At 41.4% G+C, this 27367-nt stretch overlaps 1 protein-coding gene across 8 annotated transcripts in view; it reads left to right on the top strand.

The window, feature by feature from the left end:
• The window catches only part of trak1a (trafficking protein, kinesin binding 1a), a 46959-nt gene that overhangs the window by 1396 nt on the left and 18196 nt on the right, over window positions 1–27367 (top strand). For 3 of the 8 annotated variants that reach the window (XR_004656937.1, XM_034873725.1, XM_034873731.1), the window contains exon 1: window positions 23690–24151. Coding sequence is in view for 4 of the 8 variants with exons in the window: in XM_034873725.1 (XP_034729616.1) it covers window positions 23944–24151 (208 nt within the window). In the remaining 4 variants the exon portion in view is untranslated. Of the gene's footprint in view, window positions 1–5805; window positions 6189–11136; window positions 11356–14680; window positions 14876–17571; window positions 18593–23689; window positions 24152–27367 lie in introns of those variants that run through there. The other 5 variants (XM_034873728.1, XM_034873726.1, XM_034873729.1 and 2 more) reach the window with 5 other exon arrangements.

Raw genomic sequence — 27367 nt, 5'->3', positions numbered from 1 at the left:
TGGTTTTATTTTACTTTAGTTTTATTTTAGTAACTCTGCTGAGGAGGAGGGGTTCTCAGCCACTCTGGAGAAGCTTAACATGGTTCCAGTTGGGGTTTTTGCCAACTTTGCACATGATCTGTGGAAGGCCTGTGCACCGTCTCACTGCTCGGACACTGTTAACAGACTTCTGAGAACGTTCACGCTATCAGAAGCTGGACCTGAACAGCTCACATTTCCCACAGATAGTTAGAACAACTGACAGATGCATGTGGGGGGCGTTTGTTCTTATCTGACCTTGCACACAACACAACACACACATTCAAAGGCTTGAACAAATGGAAATTGCTTACCATGGCCAAAATTTGTTTCCTTATCAAGGTCTGAATAGCATGCATTTATTTATACTGGTATGGGATTAAAGAGTCAGGTTGATCATGTGAAAACAGTGCATATTTGCTGACTTTCATGTAAGTGTGCTAGAGACGTATGACTAGGTCCTAGTATATTGGTTGACATTTATTTGAAAGGACCAAAAAAAAGTCAAAGGTAGCTTTTATGTGTGAATAAGGGCCTCAATATTAGCCTTAAAGCTCCTTTACTCCACACTATCACTGTAGAGAAGCGTGATGGATTTAGGATATAGCTTGCTGAGTTAAGAATTAAAAAATCACAAAAAATCAGATAAAGAAACACTAAATGTAATACAAACTGCAAAAAGTGAGGCAAGAGTGAGCATGAGTGTAAGTGTGTTTAGGGGAGTTTATCACTTTGCCTTTGGGGCTGACTGTTGTTTGGCTGATCATGGTTGGCACACTGATACAATAATGGCACCAAAAACGTAAAGAAGTAGTGACCACTGACGTGTCTGTCTGTCTGTCTAATGAAATTATAATAATGAAATTGTATGTAGGCAACTTAGCTCAGTATAATGGCCTTTGGTGTGATACAGAACAATAGTGTTATGGATGAAATTCTACTGCTAATCCAATAGTAATTTAATGCAATCGAACTATTTGGATGTGAATAAAGCCTGTACAGATGCAAATGGAATGAGTTATTTCTGGTGTAAGTGTTTCAGTTCACTAAACTGAGACAGAATGATGCAGCTGTCAGTGTGAAGCACATGGACTGGAGGTTAGAGTAAATCGTGTGTGTGTGTGTGTGTTCTAGGACCAACTTTAATGTCTTTTAATATACATGGAATGCCAGATAGATGGAGTTTTTTGCACCGGACAGTTATAGCTCTGTAGTTGCTCGTAACCTTTTTATATTGGGTTTCAGATGATTAATGGGGTTGCCAGAAGGTTTTGTCTTTCTCTTCCCACGCGGGAAAACATCTTTATGGAATCGACAAGGATAAAACAGTTTGATAAAAACTTGACCCCGGGTCTTGTATACACTCTACTGGCATCACTGGTCTTTGGTGCTTGATGGCAGGGCTGAAGACGGAGAGATTTAGCATTGCTCTGCTGTGCCAGTTTGGTCCAATCCCAGCAGGATGACACCAGAGCCATAGTGTCTATGCTATTTATTGGCTTAGCTCTTTTCTTCCTGTTGTATTGTAGAATAATACCTGTAAATGGCTGTTTTTTTTCTTCTTTATAATACTACCTCTATCCTTCCTCTTCCATCTCTTTCTTCCCTCCGCCATCAGGCCCTCCTCAATCATTCTATCTCTCCATTCTTCCATCCTCCTTCCCTTCGGTCTTCTTGGGTGTTATCAGCCCTTTTCCACTATACCTTGCTTCTTTCTTTCTTTTTTAGAAATGAAGGGATTAATAGGATTTGGGAGAAGATGTCTAAACTTCAAATGACTGGTCATGTGACTTGGTCGACTTTAAAATCCACTTGCAGATCTCTGTCTGACAAAAAGTGGGGTGGATTTGAGTAACTAGGACAACAAATGACTTGTTTTCATGCATTTAGACTGTTCCGATGAAATGGTGGAAATAGGCATCCTACGGGCAGAAAAGATTGTTTCTTGTATGTATGTTAGCGCCGCCTAGGATCGTTGTGATTGGTTTAAAGGAATACAAACAAGCCAGAGCGTTTTACCCCTCTCCTAGAATAGATGGGTGGTGCAGCCAGACCATACGCCAGCGCTGACACGGCGTGTATAGATGGACTAACATGTGATAGGTCTTAAAAGTTAGTAGCTTATTTTGAGTCCATTATGGCCAAAACCAGTAAGTAATAATAATAATACAATTGGTCCAAATACAATACAATCACTAACCAGTGTTTTGGTCCACCCCTGGCTACTTTGCACACTCAAGCCCTAATTTCCACTAGGCGCATCTGCGCTGCGTTCAAGGCACGTGGCCATTCAAGTCAATGTTTGATACTCCACCAGCTGCGCCACGGCGCATCCCAGAAGCGTGTGTGAAGCGGCTCTCCACTCCTCTGTGCTAAATATACGCGCCAGCTCTATGTTCACGTGAGCCGTTGGGTGAGCCAGACAGGAAGTGAAACAGTGAGGTTATCGAGTCAATTTACCAAAACAAACCCCAAATATCGTTTGTCTCCTTTACAACACCACGGACAACGATGTTCATCTTGGAGGTTGAAAAACATAATGCAACATCACAGATGCTTTGTTTTGGTTTTTTATCAGGAAATTTGAGCCTTGGCTGAACCCATCAGGTCAGCTCGTGACCCATTACGTGCAGGATTTTTATCAAACAGTACCAGAAGTGCTGTGCTTTTATACTGTTTTATATACGGCTACTTTGTAATCATGCCGCCCCTGTACACAGGGTAATGTTGACATTGCAGTTTTCATTAGCAACCAATGTTTACTCTCCCTATTTCCTTCAGCTTCTAATAACTGGGGATTTCATGGCAGGTGATTTCAATGCATTGGTTGTCTCACCATGGTCACCATCTGTCACTAAGTTTCTATAATAAATTGAAGCTGATTTGAGAATCCTGATCCTGACCCAAGTGTTTCATGCCAAAGAACTTCCAGAGGAAGTTGTTTAAGGTGTAGGCCACCCAGTGCTTCCTGTGTTAGAGCTCCTGCTTGCAGCCAGCCAGGCAATCACAGCATGTGGCTCTCCTGCTCACAGACAGATGTGCCCTGGAAACGGTTATCCATTAACATGTCCTTCTATATTCCATTAGCCAGGACGGATATGTATTGAACAGCACTACTGTAGTCAAAGTGCTCTGAATTATCAACTATTGAAAGTGAAAAAGTCCCTCTAGCAAGGACAAACCTCAGCTCTCGACTGCTAAAAAAGTGCTACAGAGGCATGTTTTGTGAATTGATGTATTGACTGTTCTACCACTCAAACTGGCTTCAAACAGTTAGCTAACTAATAAGATGCAGACCCGTAATTCTGCTTTCCTGTACTGACCTCCTACTTCAGGATAAACTGCTAAAAAAAACTGTAGGATTTCTTTTGATAAATTGACAAACAGTGGACTAATTGTCACAATAATAACCAAATGGTAAAGCGTACGTTTGTATACTCCTGTGTGAATTAAATACTTGACAAATGGAAATACGTAATGTTTTCTCATTTTTATTACGAACTTAAGTTTCACGCAAAATTAAGGAGGAAACTAATTTTCCAGCTTTACACTGACCACATGCATGCACACTGATGTTGTGATGTAAAAACAAAACCGCAATCTACCTGCTTGTTACTATCAATTCAGACAATGTAATTGTACATCCCGATATGTGATTTCATTGTGATACGACTTCATTGAAAGACAATATTGAATTATCACCCGACTCCATGTTAAAAGGTTGCCGATGTGGTGTTGTAGTCAAGCTGTGCTTGAATTTTTCCACTTGTTATTGTGCGATTGCTCATCGGTTGCGCTTCTGCATAGCGTTTCTAAAGGTCTTAAGGAGATCAAGTTGTCTTTTTAGGGCTTATGTTAGCTGTGGATGGAAAGAGGTTTTAATGTTGTTACTGGCAGAGGGTTGGGTGTTGCAGCACTGGTTTTCCTTTAGTAGCTGTGAATGAATGTCTGTTGTGTGTGTTGTAATGGCCATACATTTGAAAGCATAGTCAGGCATAACTGATTAACCCAATGCTTTGAGAAATCATCTGTGGGAGGGATACATCATTGTTTGATAGGATTCTCCTAGACACTGGACTCAAAATAAATACTTGTTGCTTGTACATTAATGGATGGTATTATCTTTTTTTGGAGGGTGGGGGGGGGGGGTCATTGAGAACAATTGTGACTGTAACTAATGATGACTTTCCTTATGATTGGACTTGTTTACTTAATTCTTGGGCTTGTACCCAGGTCCTGTGGTTGCAAGGGGCTTATCCTAGTCCTTACATCACCTGGTGAATGTAGACTGTGTTTGAATGTGTATATCTCCATGCCCTATGTCAGTTAAATTACATAGCCATTCACACAATGTGCCTGTAAGGGCTGGACAAATGCAATTGAATGTGCAACACTGAAAACATGAACCTCAGAAAACTCAGAATTTCAAGAAAATAAATCGAAGGGGGCGAACCACACCTTGCTCCCAGGGGAGAAATTGAGGTTTCTGTTGTTCTCCATCAGCCCGTTGAAATCTTCCACTTCCTCTGAACTCAACCCAACCCTGTCTTTGTGAGTCCTGTACAGGGTGGGAATGCTGTGGCCACACCATATTAGATGATGGTACTGTTAATCCTGGTACTGGCTTTGAAGTGCTTGTTTTAACAAGCTGCAAAGACCCTTCGTATTTATTAGTCACCTCCTGGGATCCTGAATAGGGTCTGGGGTGTTACATTTGCAGTCTGATTTATAGTTTCAAATCCCTGTCTAACTTTTCAGCCCAGTACCCCCTTTAGGACTTTTGTTTCAGTAATTAGACAGACTATTGCCCGATATGTCATTACAGCCTGTCATACAGTATGTTCAGCAGTCAGTGACTGTATGGTTTGTTGTCATTAGCAACAGTGTTTGGATGTCCTTCACTCCTAAATAATGGAAACTGTGTGACCTAAATTCTACTTCCCCACAAGCCACAAGGATCTGCCTCAATATGTCGGAGAGAAGGCTGGGTGGGAAAAAGAAAGAAGGGTGTTGATAGGAAGAGGAGAAAGAAAGATGGTACGCAGAAAGTAGCAGAGAGAAGACCGAAAGACCACAGCTGTGTTTTTAGTGATGATAGAGAGTGAGTTCAGGTGTATCAAGCTGCTTGTCTTGAGGGTTGTGTGTGTTTTTGAAGAGTTGACTATTAATAGAAACAAATTCAAGTTCCTCTTCAATGTTGGGCCGCTAGCCTGCTGGGTGATATGGTTGTGTTGTACTTCTTTCCTCTTCCTTTTACACTGTTGCTCACTGTAATTGCTTATGGTTTGTTCTTTTCATCGATAGCAAAGTCTCACTCATATACAGTGTTGTTAATGTAGTGTCCTGCCATGTCATCATTCAGCAAAACCAATTCTCTAATACACTAGTATTCCAGTGTAACACGAGTCTCTTTACAGTCATACTGTCTACTGTGTCTATATGATCTGGTAGGAAATCATGTGCTTCATTACATCTACTGCATCCATTTGATGCTCATGTGCTAGGAGAAATGCAAGTTAAGAGTGACTAAGGAGCACCTGTACAACACAGTAAAACATTAATACTTCTACCATTTCTGTGTTATTGGATGGGATGTACATAAGAACATGTTTGATCACGATAAACTGATGAAAGAGTTTAAACCCAAGATTATAATACACTATGCTTATTTTTATACTGTTATTAAGAATCATGCTGTAGGATGTTTGTATCATTTTGCATCTAACTTGTGACTTAAAAAAGAATGCACATTAAGTTTTTTTCCTGTCTCTCCCCTTTCTCTTTCAGCTATGCAGTGAATAACCTCTGTAGGTCCACGTGTGTCGTTCTGGTTCTCAGACTTCGTCTGTTCTGTGCTCGAGACATCCTGACCAGTTTTGTCCGCTCCAACCCATGGCTTTTTTTTTTGTCCTTGGCTGGTAATGTTTTAAATCAGTAACCACTCAGCGCCAAGCTGGACCCGAAGACGTCGCCTCCCTATACCTGCTCCACTGCCCCGCCCCCTAAACAGTCTTTCCAACCCAAAGCGCGGCCCCACGATTCAGGGCTCCAGTTGGCCAGCGAGGAGGAGGAGGAAGAGCAGGAGGAGGAGGAGTGTTTCAGTGAAGCAAGTCTGCCTGCTGACCTCCAGGAGTCCACGGCCTCCTACCGAGATGCAGAGACCATTACTGGTAATGTTGCATGCATACATTACAACCAGGTAGACAAAACTTACTGGAATCCATTTGGCAGTGTTGAAGCAGCACTAGATGCATAAATATATAATTCCTTTATTAAACATTCACCTGGTTGCATTGTCTGAGTCGGTAAAATAGGGTTATGTAGGGTTACAGCTCACAAATCTCTGATGGTCTGGTGAGAGTGAGGCATGTGGAGCTGTGAGAAACTGTCCCACTCTGTGACCCTGTTTCTAATGTCACATCCTGTCAGTGAAGCAGCTCCAGGGGACCTCAGCTCTGTCTTTAAGCCAGCATTTGAGAGGAGCAGTGGGCTGTCTCTGTCAACCCCTTCACTCATCGCCCCTTCTTTTTTTCCCTCTCACCACTGATCCTTCTCTCCAAGGGAGCAGAGGGACAATAATGTCTCCAGTGGTCACAGTTTAGCCATGTTGTGGCCCATCTCATTTCTCTCTGCAGCCTGAGTAAGCCTGTCTAGCCCAAGTATCTGGCACAATTTTTAACAACTGAAGTGATAAAAGATTAATGGATATTGATTCTGATTTTCATTTTTCATGCAGAGCTAATCATGTAACAGTCTAGATTGCCCCAGGCGGTAGTACTATAATGTAAGACCATTGCACTAAGTGATAAGTCAAGCTCACAATGTTGTCTCTTGAGGTGAAACAACGTGCAGCAGTGCTAAACCTCTATTTCATAGTGGGTTAAGGACCCGTAGGAACAGTAAAGAATGGGAAAGAGAGACTGATATAACCTGGCCAAAAGTCACTTCAACAAGGCCATAAGAGTAAGCAAGCACTTGTACAGCACCAGACTAAGAGTCAGTTGATTAGTGAAGAGACTTTGGCAGTTTGTTACACACACAAACAAAGAGAAAAGGCCCATGCTGCAGTTTCCAGTAGCACACACCCTCCCACCCTTCACAATGACCTCAGTTCCTTGTATAACTTAAAAAAGTCCCTTCTTCCTCTACCCCGCAACAGCCACACAGCGAGCCATTAAGAAATCATTGAAGACTCAGAAGGTTGGCTCTACTGTTCATAAGTCCATCTTTTGGGCTTCCAAACCAGCGTATCTTTTCAAATGGCGGTACAGGGCTGAAGCCTGCTCTAGATATTGGGCAAGAGCCAGGATACACTCTGGATCTGGAGAGTCTCTCACAGGGCTTTCACATACAGATAGATAACCAGTCACAACTAGAGGCAAATGTCTGTTCAACTATTTGAGGATAACCAGAGCAAGTTTTCTGTTCTTTTTTTAAGTTTTAGTTTAGCACATCCATAGTGACGCGTGTGGACATGTACATTGGCTGTGTCAAATGTCAGAGAAATTTAGCAGTGAGTGTATTAGCTTGTTTTTTGTGTTGCATTTATGTGTAAGCTACCAGTCGTCAGTGTTGAAGAATATTTAGCTACTGCATGTATAAACCTGGGAGAAGAATATCTTTATGTCTCAGTCACTGCCTCCTTTTACTCTTTATTTAGTACTGAAACTTTGAGATTCCAGGTTAACGTTGTTTGTCTTTAATCTCTGTTTTTAATGTAGTAGTCTATGGAAGTGTTCTGATCTGTAAAGATCTGGTGGTATCAAAGAAACCGAGAAGTCACTTCTTGATTCTATCCTTGAATTAAAAGTAAGACGAACTAAACAGAAACAGGTTGGTAACATGTCAGTGTAACAACCAACAGTGAAACAATTGTGTTCTGGCAAAATCAGATGATGAAATGGCATGGTGTAATATCTAGTGTAGTCATGTGTCCTTATCAGTAAGTCCTTCAACAGCAGGGCAGCAGGTTGGGACAGTGCTGCCATCTGCTGATATCATAGGAGTATGTCCATTATAATCTGTTGAATTTCAAGTTCTTTCTTGTCCATTTCTTTCTTTCTGTCTCTTTTAATCCTTTTCTGTCTGTCACTTCTCCCTGCTGAACTCACTAGATGAATACTTCCTCGCTGAGAGAGAAAGTTGGTGGAAGTGTGTATGCGGGTATAATTTATAAGTCTAGAGGAATGAACACAAAGAGCTGACTAGAATAGCTCACTGGCATTGGGCAGATCCTGGGCGGGAGGTTAAATTCTCCACGGTAACCAGCCAGCAGTGATGTAAAGGGTTGAGTAACTGAAATTATGGGATGCTTGGTGAGGAGAGGGAAGTCAAGAGCAACCAGGCAGACAGAGGACAGAGCTTGAGAACAGAGGCAAAGTTACGTAAGTGGTGAATCGGAGTAGAAGCCAAATTGCTGACCGCTTTCTAAATCTGATCAAATCACGGCATGCAAGAAACATCCATTGTGCTGTAATGTGTTGAGCAGAACACACACACACACACACACACACACACACACACACGAAACAGAGCCAGGTAACATGAGATTGAAATGGTGTTGACCCAGTGGTGTGTAGAGAAATTAACTTGTGAGCTTTTGCAATCTGTCTGTAAGGGTTGTTGACTTTATTAGAGAAGTGTAGTCATTTTGTACAATTTTGAATGAACTTGGGGTCCATCACATGCAGTGTTGTCATGGATACAATGTTTTTGTACATGAAGTAGAACTGACAGTAAGGAGACTGCTGGCTCCATACTAGACAGAAAAGGCTGAACTGCATTAGTTAACACAAACCTTTCTATGCCTCTTTACTGGATTGTTTCCAGCTCTTTGTAGCTCTCTTATTTTACACAGCAGGAGCTTGTTATTGCAACTTGTTACTCAGTTTTAAGTTACTTTTACTTACGGTAAGCTCAAACCATTGGATGAGGGTAGGAATAAAAAGGACTTGACTAAAACTGCATCTCTCTCTGATATTCCTCTAGTTTGTATTTATAGTGATTTCTCCACACTTAATGTCCATCTTGCATATTGCTCAAAAACCCTGCACAATGTTCAAGAACCAGTCACAAACACCAGCTTATATTTGAATCCAGAAAAATCTGAATGTGGAACTGATTTAAGATCAAAGGTCAAATGGTTAACGTTGCTCAAAAACCATGTTCCTCTTTACTGTTGATTGACTAAACCAACACATGACCATATCTTGAGCATGTGTCAGTAGACTCTAGCGGCTGGCAGGCCAGATCACTGACCAGACACCTTTCCATCTGCAACTGGACTGGTGCCACTGCCCTTCCACTAGGATTATCAGATAGGGTTATTACACTTAACGACTTCTAGACCCTTATTCATTGCACACATTGCCGTTTTTTCACAAACAACCCTTTATGCTGTTGCCTAACCACCATCACCGTTTCTAAGGTAATCTTGCCTCACTTGTCTTGTATATTTTGAAAGGTTTTTTTTTGCATATAAACTACCGGTCAAAAGTTTGTGGTCACTTAGAAATTTCCATTGCACTCCATTATAAACAGAATCCCAGCTGAGATCAGTTGCATTTGTTTTTGTAACCAGGGCAGCAGTTTCCCGATTACATTATGTGCTTACATAAAGGCAAAAGGGTCCAATGTTTTCTCAGTTAGTTTTTAAAAATGAAATCAGATTATTAAACAGAATGTGCCTTTGTAACATTGTATGAATTTTTGCTGACAATGGGCAATGTAGATATTGCATTAAAGATCAACTCCCCACTTGGGTATTTTGTCTATAGTGGAATGGAAATTTGTAAGTGATCCCAAACTTTTGACCAATAGTGTATTTAGCTTTTATTTCTGTTTTATGATTCCATTAATTTAACCTTTTATGCACACTACTGAGGAGAACAGATTTTCATTGTACTATTTTTATACAAGCTACCACGTATTGAACAGAGATTTACAGGGTTAGTGACATGTGAACACCTTGGTATAGCCTCCCACACAGATCTTGCAGCCAGCCAGTGATATTTGACCATGTTGACGTACTCTCCTGTATTGCATGTGCTTACCCTCTGTGACCAGTGGCAGCTTTCAACTGTAGCCCAGTCTAATTCTGGACAGGGTTATGCTGCAGCTCCGTGAAAACAGCATTGAAGTAATAGGTTGAATGTGTCCAGTAGGAAAATTGGTTCAAGGTATGGATCATACTTTATAGTCAAGCCATTCCTTTTATTAACTTCTGTCATGAAAGCTACCACGAGTGTCTAGAAAGTAGCATGTACCTGCTCTTTCCCATGTATAGGCTTGCAGTGCTAAATTCAAACGGTCCAAAAATGTTTTTGGACCGTTATTGATCTATTAAGTAAGTATTAGAAATCCCATCTAATACCTGAATAACTCAGGAGAGTAACTTTTCATTAGAGTTTTTCTTGATTTTATTTTTGATTATTAAAAATAAAACTGTTCAATCATAAATGCCCTACTTCCTTTTTTACGTCCTAACTACTACACCCAAATGGCTCGAACCAACAGGAAGTTCATTAACTAGTGATTAGAAACTGATTAGTGTAGTCTAAAAGATGAGGAACACACTTTCTCGTATCAGGCGCCATTCAGATACACGCAGGGATCTGAAGGATTACATGTAAAACACTGAGTGGGTTTTTGGCAGTTCTACTGCTGTACTTCTGTTTCATGACCCGTTGCTCTGGTAGTTAAGAATGCATGCACAGCATTCTCGCTCCTTAATCACATAGTTTTGTTCATCAGGTCTGTGTCTCTCCATGTAAAAGTCTAACATAGTGCAACTTTCTGCTGGAGCAGCTAGACAGAAAAACGCTAAAACAGTTCAAACGGCTCCAGGCCTGCCTGATGGATAGGAAGATAAAGTAAGAGAGAGAGAAACAGAGTGTGTGTTTAGTTACAGCTGGAAGGAAGAGTCCAGCTGGGTTTGTTTGCTGACAGAGTGAGAAAGAGAGCGAGAGGGGGAGAACCAGCCACAGGGCGGTCCATGAGGATATCGTCATTGGCATGTCAGGCATGACGAACCCGTTTGGCTCAGGTCTCCTCTCCTCTTCACTCACCCCCCCCCCCCCCCCCCCCCCCCCCCCCCCCCCCCCCCCCCCCCCGTTTCCCCTCTGTCTTTCTCTGTGTCTTTCACAACCAGTGCCGTCCTCTAAAACTTTTAGCACCCTCTTCTCCCTATCTCTCATACTCCCAACCCTTTCCCCCTCCCTCTCTCTCTCTCTCTCCCCTCTCCGTGGTATTCCTTGCGACCTTGCACTCTCCTGGTCCATCGGAAAATGTGATTGGAGGGCGGCAGAGTTGGTGGTTGTCGGGCTTCAGGCACCATGAGTGAGTACGCTGTGCACAGCATGGGTTTCTGCCAGTTTTGGCTGGTCTCTAGTCAAGTTTGAGTTGGACCAGTAACTGGATAGATAGAGAAAGAACCGCTTCTCTCGCGGTTTCTGTTTCTCTATCCCTCTTTGTTTGATTAGTTCTCTCCGTCTGTCTTCCTGCCCATCTGGGAATCAGCTGTTTGGACTTGTATAGTTCAGGGAGCTTCAGGGATTTGCCTTTTAGATGTTGTTTTTAAGATAATTGTCTGTTTAAAAGTATGAAGAATATAACACTTCAAACTTTACATTGTAAGTTCAATATAATATTTTTAAAGGTTAAAAGTTTGTATGAAATGTATTGTACAAAGGTCAACTTAGCCATCTCTTGGCCACAAGTAGCACTGCACAATGGAAGAGTTTACAGGAGGCAGCCATGTTGGACATAAGAGGCACTGCACTAGGATTCAACTCGTCTTCTACTACTAGCCCATGTGCTTGTGTACCCTTCCTCTCTCGGGTGACCTTATTTTGGATTTCAGTCCACTGATACTACACTTACTTATAGGATACGTGCAGTGTTGGTCCATGTGTGGGGCAGTGGTTAGTAAGGCAATAAACAAGTTAGAACTTAACACTGAAACTTTTTTGTGTTATTGTTTTGTTGATCAAATTCTGCAGGGTTTTGAATCTGTGTAATCATTAGTGGGGTTGGGAGGGAATGGAAAATGGCATGTATCGTGATATTTTTTTCCCTTTTTTTTTAAACCAATGATCGACCTAAATATATTTTCTGTTTATGCGGTAGTTACCGACGGCAACTAAATCAAATCTGTTTCTTTACAAATAAAATAAATGTCAGACTTAGTGACTAATGGGATGTGCATACTTCTTAGAAAGTCATTTTTTCAGAAATGTCTGTATTGTCTCTAGAAGTGCGTTATTTAACTTTTTGTTAAAGGACAGGAAGAAAATCGCAATACTCAATACTGTTGAGTTGCAGTACTTCTCATACCATTGCAACCCTACTTTCTAATGTATGGACTACAGAATGACCTGATCTTGATTTTGACACTTGTGTGTGTCCTCTGCACATGTTAGCTTGTTTATTGCTCAGCTCGACAGAGGCCTATTCTTAAACTTGAACTTGAACTTTCTAGTTGCCGCTAATGTTGGCATGACCCCGCAGGTTGTGTTCTTCTCTGATAATTTGGCTGAAACTCAAACTTCTCTTGGTCAAGTATCAGCTTTGTTCAAAGATCCTAAATCTAAAATGAAAAATTTTCTACAAGGTGTTCCTTTAATATATTATTTCAGTATTTAGAATGGAAAAACAAGTGTTACTACTCTCCTACTAGATGTAAAGTTGTCCCTGCATGGCTCTTTCCATGCAGTCATTGAAAGATATCGTGTGATACAGTTCATTGTCTCAAAGGAGAACACAAGTCAACAGAACGTACACCAGTCTGTTTCCTTTTTAACAGTTCTTGTTTACTTATTGAGCAACAGAGTTTCCATTTAAAAACTGTGAAAATAATCTCGGACTAAATGAAAACTAGATAAGTGAAAAATGCATACAAGGTGCCTCAATTGATTTGACAAAAAGAGAAACGTACGTACACCCACACACACGTTTTGCTGTCTCCATTGACCTTTTGTCAGCACACACAGCACGGGTTAGTGCTATAATAATCCTCCTCCACGTCCTATCTGTACTCATTTTAGGAGCTGAAATGCATTGGTCATATTTCATATCGGTGAAAAAAAGAAATTTTAAGATTCTTACCAGCAACATTGCCATCAGTTTCAGGTTTGGGCAAATTATTATTTGGGTCCTTTTTAGGGTTGTGGTCTGTCAAATTTAATGATTTGAATCCAGAGTGTTTACATTAAACTAAATATGGCTCTTGGCCTCACAGGGGCACTTATTTGGAATAGAGATCTGACTTATCTTCATAATGGTGTGGATTTAGTTTCATGGGGTAAAGCTTTGGGATTTAAAATTTAGTGGTGATATCTAAAAGGCACCACTGAATTCATTGTTACACAGCTGATGAATAAAGATCAAATGTGGCTATGCCGCGGTACTGCTACATTTTCTAGTAAAAGTGATCATGTAAAAAGATCTAAACCAAATGTACAATTAGCCAAAGACAATAAGAATGTTTTTCCGAGAATCATAACACTATTCTGGCACAAATTTTCAAAAACTTAAATGTCCCTTATTACTGTAGTTGCATTTGTAGGAATTGCAATGCAACACTACTGTGTTGAAACCTTATTGGCTGTGCTTGCTGAATGATTTCCCCAGCTGTTTTGTGTGTGTGTGTGTGTGTGTGTGTGTGTGTTCAGCACAGTCAGTCATTCAGTCTGGATTAGCAACTGTAAGAGACAGCATTGTTAGGAGATACAGACAGACAGACAGACAAACCACACTGTAGAGCAACAGAAATAGAGGGAGACGGGGAAACAAAGGACATTACTTTTACTGTATGTTAATTCTCATTCAACACAAAACACAACCAAACCTTAATTCTGTGTGGGAAAAGAGAGAATGTGTACTTTATTAGAGTCCTAACTGGATGTCCCTTTAGCACACTAAACTGATATGTGAACAGAGAGGCACATAGCTAAAAGCTTAGGTAAGACTAGTTTTCCACAGCAGCACACAAATGTGGCTCTATGGTTGACTTGCTGGCTTTCAGTAAAAGGCTGCTGTTGACATTTTAAGGAGAAGCAGAGTTTTTGTAGACCGGTTTAGTTGCCATGTCAAAGATGACTTTTTGTGAGGTGTAAATATTTGCAAGTCTATTAGTGAATTACCCAATACGGAGTAAAATAAAGTAGCAAAATCCATTTGTTAGATTACTGGAAATTGTACATTTACTTTGTAGCTTAGAACTTATCTGAAAATATGGGACGAAATAGTATTCCTTCACACAGGATTCTATTTTCATTTGTTGCAATAACACAACCAAAGGGGATGAACTGTACAACCCCAATCCAAGTAAGCATTGGATTCATTTAACTATAGATGCAAACTGACACAAATGAACCTGATATTTAGTTGGTCTCCATTTTTGAGTGCTGCACAATTGAGGCAAGGAGTAGTGGGTTAGTTTCTCACTTTCCCACTAGAGGGCATCCTATACTTTCAGCTCTAATGGACTAATGAAATGTCTTGTTGGGATGGATTATAAATGGGGAGAGAAATTGTTACAAATACCCAGAGATGACATTTTGACGTTCTGCTGAAGACAATATTACCTTTTTGTTTATCAAGATATGATGGTGTATTGTCAAAGAAAAGAGCAAATAGAGTGTCTTTCTTTCTCTCTGTGCAGATGTGTGTAACAGTACTGATTTGCCGGAGCTTGAGATTATCAGCTTATTGGAGGAACAGCTGCCGGTCTACAAGCTGAGGGCCGACACCATCTTCGGCTACGAGCAAGATGATTGGCTGCACACGCCACTGGTGGACCCCAACTCTTCCCTCGACCTGACTACTGAACAGATAGAGGAGACCCTCAAATACTTCTGTAAGTGTATCATACACTGTTGTTTTTACATGGTGTAGTGTACAAATACAGTGTCCAACGTCCTTATAAATATGTTGATTTGTTGAATAATAAGATCTTCTAATACAGCATCTGTGTTTTGTGCATCCACATCAGACAAATCGACTCGTCATGTTTAGTATTACTGCCCTCTTTGCAAATTATCAAGATACCAGTGTTATTGTTTCCTGAGATGTTCCTGAAGTTGCTAAGTTAATACTTTTAACACCAAATGTCTGTCAAACACTAAGGGCAGAAGAGTTGATCTCTAGGTTTATTAGGTTATTGTGGCGAGTGACGGTGAGGATTTAAGATTGAGAGGTGAGAGATTTCAGATTTATTTACAGAGAGAGAGAGAGAGATATCGAGAGAGAGAGAGAGAGAGAGAGAGAGAGAGAGATCTGCCCACCAGTGTTGGCGCGACAGCTGACCATGGTTGCCACAACAAACATGCATCTCTCTCTCTCTCTGTCGGTTAATGTTTTGCTTGCACTCCGCGCCACTGTTCTGCACGTGTCTGCACTCGTCTTATCAAACTAAGAGCTGCCATGTCATTGACAGCTACGCCCGCTGTAAACCACATACTTGTGCACACAATTAGAAGCAAATAAACACAAACACGAGCTCACAAAGAACACGTGTGCAAATACCAAGGGCTACGCAAAGTGTTCAATAATTCAGTTCTAATTCATGTTCACTTGAAAAGTAACTTAGGTTAAAAAAAAAAACTGTCTATAAATAGTTTAAGCGTCTTTACAAATGGGCTTAACTGAGAACTGCAACTTCACTTTGTTTCCCCATGTTGACAGGGTCACTATGTCCTGGACGTTTATCACAGCAAGACAGGCTAGAGACAATGACAAGGTCATGTTACATAAGAAACAGTGTGAGACATTCTACAAAGTGTTTTCCTAAATATTCAACATTGCATTTTTGCTTTAGTATCAACTGTATTCTCCACATACTTTCCCATTTCATTCTTTCCTCATCCTTGAGGCATGTTGCTTCTCATTATTGCCTCAAACAGATGGCCGGGTATCAACACCCTAAGGGCCATGAATGAGGAGGGACACGTCATATTGGTTTCATCCTGGAGCTGTGTTTCACTTGCGCTGTGTAGAAGTCTCTTGATATAAAATACTATATCAAACCATCTTAAAACCGCCATATACACTAAACGATAGCATTCATGCATATATGTATCCTACTAATTGTCCTGTCTAACATTATCTTTATCTGGAACTCCTCTTGGCTAAATTATGTAACCACATTATTAATTAACACGGTAATGTGCACACAGTTACACCACTAAAGAGACATGCAGGTGGCAGGTTGTCTTATTATCCCCTTCCACACAGCTTGTTCAAGGCCAGAATGTTGTGCCGTTCCTCTTCTGTATAAAAGGTAGGGAAATGGAAAGGGAGGACAGAGTTGTTAAGCCGGCAGCGGAGCTAGTAACAAGAGCTGAATTTATGTCTGTGTAAAAGGGACAGCGGGCACGGCGGGACAACACTTGTGCACACTAGCTGACGCTGTTGTGTGTCACGTTTATTTTGCTTCTGGAATGCCGGCATGCTATCTGAAATCTAAACACTGGGGCATGGGGCATGTTCCCTTTGGCCCATTAGCATTAAACAGTATGCAAGTCACTTTAGTAGCAGGGGTTGTGTGTTAACACATCATAAGTCACATTATTAAAGCAACTTGCTCCCAGTTAGCATCAGTTTTTGAGTCTGCCTTAAAGGTCCCATGGCCTTATAATTTCACTTTATGAGGATTTTTAACATTAATGAGTTCCTACAGGCTGACTACGGCCCCCCAGTGGCTAGAAATGTTGATAGGTGTAAACCGAGCCCCTGGTATCCTGCTCGGCCTTTGAGAAAATGAAAGCTCAGATGGCTTACATCATGGCTTAAAAACAAGCAAAGTGGCAGTTGGTCAAGCCCCCCCTCTTCCTCAAAAGCTACACACTCAGAAAAGGCACATCCTAAGGAAAGCTCATGTGGGACTGGCTCTAGTGGCTGTAATTCTGCACCATGGCTGGATTTTGGGAAAGACACTTCAGAGATGGTATTCGAGACAACCAAGGTCTATATAAAAGCATCTAAAGAGCACCATGTTCATGGGACATTTAAGTCTGATAGCTATTGGTTGTGGCCTTTAGCCTGTTAGCTTCTTTCATCAAGTATTAGTGTGTATTTGTATACCTAATCTTTCCATAACATGCATCGGGGGTGATAACAGAACTCTGTTATCACCATGAAGCTGGATGATATTGAATTCTGCTCATTTTTTCAGTGAAATGGTTTTCATTTACCTTTTTCCCTGATGACACATGGTGGTTCTGTCTCCCATGCACTGCATGAGCTTATTTTATCTCCCCCGCTAAAATGACAAACCCTTAAATGCCCATTGTGATTATTCATTTTGGGTTCGCCACGTCGCCTCTGCCAACACCGCACTGCTTTCCTGCTAAATGCTTATACATGCTACGCCGCTCAGCGTCGGGCCTTGGAGTCTGAGCCTGTTGCTATAGCAACCTCACAGAAGGACAAAGTAGAGGAGAGGAGGGGGCGATACTTTAATACCAATGGAGGGCGGGAGCCAGCTAGTGAAACTGCTCTCACTGATTGGCTGCAGGCATCCTGTAAACCCACCCACCCCACTGTGTCATGACTATCATCATTTCTGCTGCAGAACCCGTGACTGCTGCTGCTGCTGGCTCCCTCTCACTCTCTGTATCTCTGTGCTTATTGAGTCATTGTTAGAGATGCGGTAGTGCATGTGTAGAGTTAGTGCTGTCACCGAGCAAGGAATGTTTCAAAACAGAAGACAACTGTTCAGTTATGACCTCAGAAAGACTCGGCCCGAGGACAGACAGACAGGAGCACGGGAAGATGAATTGACAGGAAGCTATAAATGGATGGAGACCTGAGTGGATAGAATCTGGCTGATTGGTTTGCTGAAGCTTTGGAACTAAGGAAAACTAATGGACAGAATAGAAAGAAGACAGCCGCCAAAGGACACAGAGGCAGCACAGACGGACAATGTCAAATTCCATTAGTTACATGTGCTGAAACGGTAAAGAATTTACAATGGATAAAAGGACAATAAAGTGAGTTTTTTTTTCCACTCACAACTGATGACGCAAGTCACTGTTTTATGGGATGACATGCAGAAATGGCACCAGCACAACAAATATGGAGCATAATACGCTGACAGTTAGCTGTAAATGAGTGTGGGAAAGACAGGACATATGATGAGAGTGGGCAGACTGTCACCCATAATGACTGTGTGCCAGCTGGCAACTGCTAAGCATGCTGGGATAGCAGATCCGGACTCTGACTGACCAACACTGAGTAACAGACACTTACAGATCAGTTACTAGTAAGACCCCAGTGACAACTGGCATGTCTCAAAGCATGCTGGGCCATTGGGTTTGCCAGAGATGATACACCCGAGTATGCTGGGACACTGGAAACAATACAGCTGTCTGTCAGAGCAGTGAGGATGAACAGACGAGGCCGGACCAGAGGCCAGAGGTTTGTCAAGGCAGACTACTTCGAACTGGACTGGTACTATGAAGAGTGTACTGATGGTAAGACGACAGTCTGCTACAGTTTTATGCAGTGACATCTAGTACTTGAAGAGTTGCCTCAAACTACTAACATCACTGATGTTACTGGCTTTTTAGACATGGTAAGAGGTTGATTTCATACATACTATAAAGTACTTGAATTATGTAACATGTCGTAATGCATACAACAGGGATGGCTTTTGTGTAACCGCTGTGGTATACTGTATACAAATGGACCAACCAAACAAGGCATGATAATGCAATGTGTATATGTAACGTTGTTTGATAAGCACTGGCCAGGTTTTATAACGTGTCCTCTGCTGACTCACAGACGGAGGTTAAAATGAAGAGCGGTGGCAGGATTAAGCTAAATCGGTTATTATTAAACAGGCTTGGTGAATAGGGAGACGTTTATCTTCCAACATAATAGAAAACGTGGATTATAGGGTACTTCAATAAAAAAAAAAGATGCTATGCCTTCAACTTAACCCCAAGTAAAGTCAGCTTAAACTGATTTCTGTCTGCTAGTTTCTATCTAAGATAACCCAGGGAATGTGACCTTGTGGACTGGTAATTATGACACAAGGAAATATCAAGGCAGAATTTACAGTTATAACACACAGCAGCATCACTGCTGTAGCTACAGCTGGCAGAGGCTGGATGCAGTAGGTGTTGTACCAGGTGGCCTGTGGCGGCTAGCTGAATCAGTGTGCCTTCTAAAATAGGCCCCCGGAGTAGTTTACAATATATAACTGGCTGTGGGTGGAAGTGTAGGAAGTGGGACTGGGCATGATGTGGTTCCACTTTGCTGGATTGGAATCAGGATGAGAAGGTAGCTTTTGCTGATGTCAGCTATGTGTTTACCACAGCTGGTTAAAAAGAGAGAGAGAGAGAGAGATACCAGCTGGCCTAGAGAGACTCATGAGCCTAATCCCAAAGTCCAGACTCACAGACTTTGGTGTGCATTCTCGTGAAATTCATAAGGGCTTAGGGTTGTCCCAATGTCAAATCAAAGGACGCAAGTCCTTTCTGTGAGTCTGCATCGATGTAGACTTCACCAAAGGGAATTACCCACAGTTCAAAGCGGACTCAACCAGGAACAGAACGGACCTGTTGTCCTGCTTGTAAAACAAGAAGTTGAAACATTTGATATCAGCTAGCCATCTCCTGTGCCTTGGCCATGTGGAAAGCAACAAACTTAAAATGAAGTGTCTTTGTTATTAAACGTCGCCAAGGTAACATGTGGTCTTGTGAAGTACCGTCCCAATCCCATTTCTACCTATCTGAGTTCACATACTCTCTCCCTTTGCACCTGAGATAAATCAAGTCTGAGTCTTAGGTCCTTAGTCCTCAGGGCTCACTTTGGGATTGGGCCATGGAAGTCACAGGTGGCAAACACAGTTTATCGTGAGAAGAAATAGGTAATGAAGATATAGGCAGCTGGTAAACTAACTGGGTCACAAAGCAGCTGAGAGAAAGGAACAACATTGAAACGATCTCCACATTAGGACATTTGTCAAACCTAAGCAACCTGTAAACATTTAAATACTATTTCATTAGGCTACTTAGGCTATATATATATATAAATATATATGTATATATATATATATATATATATATATATAGTTTTGCCGCCATCTTTTATTCATATCTTGCTGTAATGAATAAAAGATGGCGGCAAAAACTGTAAAATGTCAAATTTCTAACATACTCAGGTGCATTGATTTTCTTTGTCTTGCAGCAGCAGTTTTTTTTACCTTGTGTGGATCATTATTCTACAGATTCACACGCACACAAACAAGCAAACAGTGGAGAGAGAGCCAGGTAACATGAGACTGAAACGGTGTTGACATGTGGAGGACTAATGGTGCCCGGCCTGATATGTGACTCACAGCAGGTCATAGCAGTGGTTGGTTTATTAGCATCCTGGGGGCACTGCCTCAGGTTTTACCTCTCTCTTTCTTTCTACCGTGGTCTGTGTGAGTCAGCTTGGTTATCGCCCATGTCCTAATGTTCTATGTAATCCATTTACCCAATACAGCTATGACCAACAATAATTGCTTTCCATTTGGACGCAGGTGCCTTTTTTGTGAATTGGGAAATGAAATTATGAAAAACAATAGTATATTGTGGTTAATCTGTGCATGTAATGTTAAGGTTTGATGCATTAAAGGAGTAAATGTGATATATTAGTTGTTATAGGCACTATATTATGCATTTGTGTCAGGGATGCTCTGTAGAGATTGTTACATAACCGTTGAGCTCAGCACCCTCCCCTATGTTAGCTGTGCAGTTTAAACGTCTGCAATATTATTTAGCCGTGGCAGCTAACCCTGGTTTGATTTCAAGGCTTTGGTCATTTGACGGTTTCCTGCTACACACTGAAAATCAATTTTACAACTGTAAAAGTATGATCAAATAAGGCAATTTCTCTGATAAATCTTCTTGCGGAGTGTAGAGGCAGAATTAAAAAGCAGCTGGTTTGGTGTTATTCTGGGAAATCTAAGGGAGGGATGTGAAAGTAGGTTGGCTTATATTTAGCCCGATGATTTGCATGCTACTCTAAGCCACCCTGTCGATAGAAGTCTGCCAAATATTCCTTTTCACTTTTAGCAGCCTTCAAAACAAATGGCTGGACAGATGGAGGGCAACCCGGATAGTGCTGGTGCTGAAAAAGAGGACAAACTATTCTTCCAGAGGGGATGTGAGAGGGTGGGGGATAATTATAGGCAACAAACAAAACATTTGTCCCAGCCTTTTAATTTGGTTTAAGAAACACTGCAAATAAATTGTTTCCAAGTCTAAATAGGTAATAGCGTTCATAATGCAATTGTCTCCCCTTTGTCACTTGGCTTTGCCATTTACTTTTAGAGTCCAAACCTAAGCCCAAACGTGTCACTGGAAGAATTATTTGAGTTTGGAAGTGTGGGAGTGGAATGTTAACTAAAGTAGGACAGATCGTAGTAGTATGTTGCTACGGTTTGTGCCCAAAAAAAAAGTGAGTAGGAAATCTAGGAGGACCCAAGTTAGAGAGCTTGAGCCATATCAGACGATCTTCTTTTGTATTTCTTGATTTGAACAGGGTCATACATGTAACTGTCTAAAATGTAGTTCATATAAATTCCTTGTCGAATTTAGTAATTTTTCTTCCCAAGTACTGTACAAAGCAAGTCCACAGTGACATAAAAAACGAATTGGGTTAAAAGCAGAAGAGCATATGAAAGGAAAAAAAACGGAAAAACAAGTGGAGTGTAAAGAGTGAATGTGACCAGAATAGCAATGGGAAAGGGAAAACACTGCTCCGAAGCACTGAGCGGTGTTTGTCCGGGGCGGCTTTGTTGTCGGCAGCGTGGTATCCATAGGACCTTTTGAGTGGAGTTACTCAAGCATGCAGGAGGGTACTGAGCTGGCTCAGTTTTCTAGACCAATTACAGTAATTATAACACGAGCAGTGACAAATGAGCAGACAATCTGGCTGCTTTGATGCGGCCTATATTCCTCTATGAAGGGCCGGGTCTTCTGGGTTATATAGCTCAGCTCAGATGGACATGCGACATTGACAGTACAGTATATACAGTGGTTCTCTATTTGTTACAACAAACATTAAGGATATTATGGTAATTATTTCTCAAATGATAACTTTTAGGAGGGCCTCACCCGGTCGAGCCTGCGCCCATATACTCTTTGGCAGCAGCTGACTCACAGCAGGACCAGCCGGGCAGGCAGGATGGATGCCTATGTTGTTTTTCATTGAGCAATATCCAACCTCAAACATTCTGTTGACGTTTAACCACTCGGCCTCAACTAAATCCTTTGAATGATGTGATAAAGGTTAGAATTTGAGTTCAGCTCATCGTGCCACAAGGAAGTCTATCAAAATAAATGCATAACTTAACACGTTGGTGTTTGTGAAACTTTTACAAAAATGGTTCCAATCCATGACTTTTTAAAGTTTGCCAATAGGTGGACAGGCTTCTAGAGACATGTTTGGTATTGGACCCCTTTCTGTCCATTAACCATTATTGAAGGTGCTATATAGTCTAGTCAGTGCATTTACTGTAGTGAGTAACAGTCTTTTTGGTCCGGTTTCAGGGAAATAGTTTTTTAAATTGTGATATATTCCTAGTGTCCCGAGATGTTGATGGTGATAAATCACTGAGTGGACTTCATTTTAGTCATTTTTCTATTCACAGTTAGGCCAAATGGTTAGCTCATTAGATGACACAGTTTAGCAGCAAGCAAGCAAGCTCTGGGAAAACTCTGGGCCCATCTGTCCGGACTTTACACTACGGCTCTTGCCGTTTGCAACTGGGTGCTTCTGATTGTATAAAACTGAAAAGTCAATCCGAACATCCACTTCCGTTTCCACTTTAGCAATAAAGTGAATGTAATAGGTGAAATCAGCGCTGGATCATAGCTCTCAGCCTGTCTGTGCAGTCCATAGTGAACACAGGGCACACAGTTTATGGCTGTAGTTGCATGTGTACTGTATATTTCTCTAATTAAAAAGAAAACAATATTGTTTCTTTTTGTTTCACATAATTATACATTAAGAGTGATGGGGGTGGGAAAATGTTTGAACTGTCCATTTTATAGATGTGTGTCCGATGTTAAGACTTCCATGTAGGTCACTTGATGACACCGGTCAGAGGTTAAATATGCGTAAAAACATCCACCTATAAAGAATTCACCGTGACTGGCACGCCCTGGAAAGAGGTGCAGGTCTAGTAATGTTTGCTCTGCCCTTTTGTCACCATAGAGGCTGATCTGGACTGTACCAACTTAGTTTCACACAAGGGTGAGTTGTTAAAAGACTTCCTTTTGAATTGGATTTGATGTCTACCTGAGAAACAAGTGTCTCATCTGTTGGTGTGAGCCTGAACCTTTCAACCTTTTTTAAGTGGAAAACGTTTGATAGAATGAGGATTACAGGGATTAAGATACATATTACAGATTACTTTAAATGCTCTCATCTGATGTGTTAAATCTATTTAAACCTAGTTTTATAACTTTAAAAAGCTGATGGACAGCCTTGTCTATACAGTATGTGTCTGTGTCCACCCCCCCTGTCTGTGTAAAAGTAGAGTAGGCCATTCACTGACCAGTCACCGAGGAGACGGGGAGGAGTCAGGTTATCTGGTTGTCTTGCAGAGCCTCAGGAGACAAATGATACACCCACTATTGGAAACTCCCTCAGCAGACATTACTCTTGGTACTTTCTCTTGGTACTTGACAGACAGTTGCCAGTTATGTACAATGGAGTGTTTAGAGAGACATACTGTATACACATCTATTGTCGGCTTTGGAACAAACACTTTGTTAGACGTGTACTTTAACATCTAGGCATACACAGATAAGGTACTTATTTAAAGATTAAAAAACACCCGCTAATGCACACAGCACAGGTAGGAGCCATGGCGTGGCACTTGCAGCCTTTGTGGTTTAGTGGGTAGCCTTCGTGCCAGACTGGAGGATGGCACTGCTCACAGCTGCTGGCACTGAGGACGAGCTGGAGTACTCCTACCAGCCAGAGGAGGACCACGAATATGTTTGTCAAGAAAGCTTGGTGCAGGAAGAGGAGGAGGAGGAAGAAGAAGAGGAGTATGTCTGTCTCCCCAATCATGGAAGCACAGAGCAGGAGGAGGAAGAGATGGATGAAGAGCGACAGGTTCTGCGTGAAGGTAGACTTCTTTGGAACCGAGGGCATCCTCTCTGTGGTGCTCTTCTCCTTGGTTCTTGCTAGTCTGTGTGCTAGCTTGTTTAGTGTATCGGCGCATTTGTAGCGGGATTCTTCAGTTATAATTCCTTTGTTCTGAAGTTATGTGGATTCTAAAGGGGCTCATTTGATACATGTGTAACCCTTAAGATGGTATTTTGTGGACTGTGGCTTTGTCCTGCAGGTGCAGTCCCTAATGTTAGTGTTGGTCTCAGCACTGCGAGGTCCAATTGCAAACGTTGAATGTTCAAACATGGGCTTGGCTCTTTATTTCAGCAGTCACTTCAGTGCCAAGTTCCAGCTTGTTAAAAAGGCACACTGATTCCTAAATGGTAATTTGGTTTTTAGGGTTGATTAACACAGCATGGTTAGAGAGAGCTGAGAGACAGAGAGATGTGTACATAAACTAAAGGTCTGGGCTCATGCAGGTACAACAGAGGACTCTTCAGTGACCTGGTCAACTAAAAGTAAACTGCTAAAGCAAACTTTTCTGCATCGAAGTTAATTTTTTTAAAAACTGTGATTGGTCACTTTGTTTCATTTTCTGTATTTGGGTCTGTGCATGAGACAGTGAAGTTACTGTGGCAGAAACATGCTTTCATTGGCAATTAAGATAAATTTCAACTTGTGCTATATGAGGAAATGGCACTCAATGATTCATACTAGCACATTGCATTTTAATAGTTCCACACACGCTACTTTTGGGATGTTGAATAGAATGACAAGGACTCTGTCTGTTGTCTTGGTGTGTGTTTGTTGTCCTTGAACCTGTGTGTTGTGTGTTGTCTGTGTCCCAGTGGCAACACAGGGGGGGTGCTGATGGAGCCAGAACTCCAGACGTCTGGCTCCATCACCCCCAGCCCGCCTGCTGCAGTGCACACGGACAAAAAAACCAGGAGCCTGCTAATAGGTCCTTATTGAGCTTTAATTACATTTCAACTCAGAACTCTGAGTCACCAGACGCATCTATTAATAAGGATGAACCAATGTATACTGTACCTGTTGTGGTCTAGATGGGAACCGGTGTCTATGACTAAAAATCTGATTTCTCCTCTCCTCATCCTCCTAGAGCAAGAGAGAGTGAGAGCAAGAGATCTGATTTTTAAAATCCTTTCTGTTATTTACCAGAAAAATGCGGTGGAGAAACACCACAGGTCTTAAAACTCCTGCATGTCCTTCATCAGAGAGTGGAATCTGAAGTCCACTCTCACTCTGGCTTTTACCAGAGACACGCACATTTTTGTCAGCTCTTGTCTGGACACATCTACTATTTCGTTTTTTCTGCTTTTATAAATCAACATTTTGGCCTGACCAACAATAAAATGTAACAATTGCCACTTCTTTGCATTTTGTTTTCTGTAGCCAGCACCAGAAATAAAAGCAGTCTCTGTGAAAACCTCCCCGAGGGGCAAAAGAGAAAATATCTGAAGTTACTTGCTCGCCGTATAAAACTCCAAGAAATATCCAGATCACATTACAGTATTAAGTTACATGTCCTTTTACTAAATGCAATCTAGGTAACAGTTGACTTTTCTATTACCGGCCATTCATGACCAAAGTGGATCAATGTAGTAAATTAGTACATACATTTACAGGGTTCCTGCTTTCTTCTTAGCCTGCGTGTTATCTTCACACAGCAACAAGTAGACGTGAAATTTCTACTGTAATTATCAAGGCTCTCCATTGGCATATAAGCTTCAATTAATTTCAGTTGTACCCCTTATTGATCTAACTCTGTTATGGAATATAACAAACACACACACACACACTTACGTAAACAGGCTGCACCCTGTGCTATCAAGTATACAATCTCATTATAGGCCAGATAGCAAATGCATTTGTGTGTGCAGTGCACATACACATATGTGTTTTCTGGTTGTTGTCACGCCAGTTTGTTTCCTTGGTAACACTGTGCTCACCCATGAGAGATGGTTCTGTGTATGGATATGATGTTTTGCATGCTCAGGTCTGTGTGTCTGTATCATGACTAAATGCTTGTAAAACTAAGGAATGTTGGTGCTTTTTAGCAAAAGGTCTGCATGGTAACATGCTAAACTAAAATGGTGAGCATGCTAAACATTATACTTGCTAAAAAGCAGCATGTTAGTGTGCTGACGTTAGCATTTAGCTCACAGGATTGTTATGCCTAAGCACAGCCTCAGAGGATGGCAGCAGATGATTAGTGTAGACTCTTGTTGTAGTAGAATCTCTCTAGCACCTGATGGGTATTGTTTGACATTTGATGGGTTTATAGAGAGATGCGGTTGGAAACCCTTTGGGGAAAAATAAAATTCAAAAATAGGATATTTGAATAAATATGTTGAGGTGCCCTTATTTAGTCTAACAAAATGATTCTGTGAAGCTCCTCAGTGTCATGTATTCATGACATTCTGTCATTGGACCTGGTCTGGCTGGAATAGAGCAACATATTTAATAATGGATGAGAATGATGGGAGATATCATTGACTAAAGCATAGCCAACTGTGTCCAGCAGCCATACAGCACACTGCCTGGGATATGTGAGGATGGGAAAATATATTTGCATTAGACTGTTTTGCATTGTGAAAGGCCTCTGAGTTCTATTGTGTACAAACCTGATACCTTAAGGAGGGTAAAACGTTGTTGCTGTAGAAACAGTTATGCTTTGTTGTAATAGTGTGTCCATCATATGATGTTGCTGTGCTCCCTGGTACTATGTGACACACATGACATAATGTGTCATACAGTACAATGCAATGTTGGAAATCACACTTCCTGACGGTGTAGCATCACACATCTCCTCTCTCCAAGTTAGTGTTAAAAGGGACAGCACTGTTCAAAAATAAAACTCCTGCTACTCTCATATAACCCACATAATTACCCACCCAGTCATCCCAGCCACATTAAAGTGGGAATGTAACTATAGGACAACTCAAACCAATTGGGCAACACATTTTGTGTTGTTGTGTTAGTCACAATGGCCCTTAGCCCCAGAGAAAGGGTCCTACAACACCCTTTTTAAATTAGGCCCTTTTGAGGTGAGTAATTCCTCCAGTCTGGATTGTTAAGTGATTTAAAGTGAGATCTTTGAATGAGGACAGGATAAGTTGATAATGAGCGTGTGCTCATGTACAGTGGGTACGGAAAGTATTCAGACCCCTTTAAATTTTTCACTCTTTGTTTCATTGCAGCCTTTTTCCAA

Source organism: Etheostoma cragini, chromosome 6, assembly GCF_013103735.1.
Source record: "Etheostoma cragini isolate CJK2018 chromosome 6, CSU_Ecrag_1.0, whole genome shotgun sequence".
Lineage (NCBI taxonomy): Eukaryota > Metazoa > Chordata > Actinopteri > Perciformes > Percidae > Etheostoma > Etheostoma cragini.
Note: the sequence above shows the minus strand (reverse complement) of the source record. Positions and strands in the feature narration are given on the sequence as shown.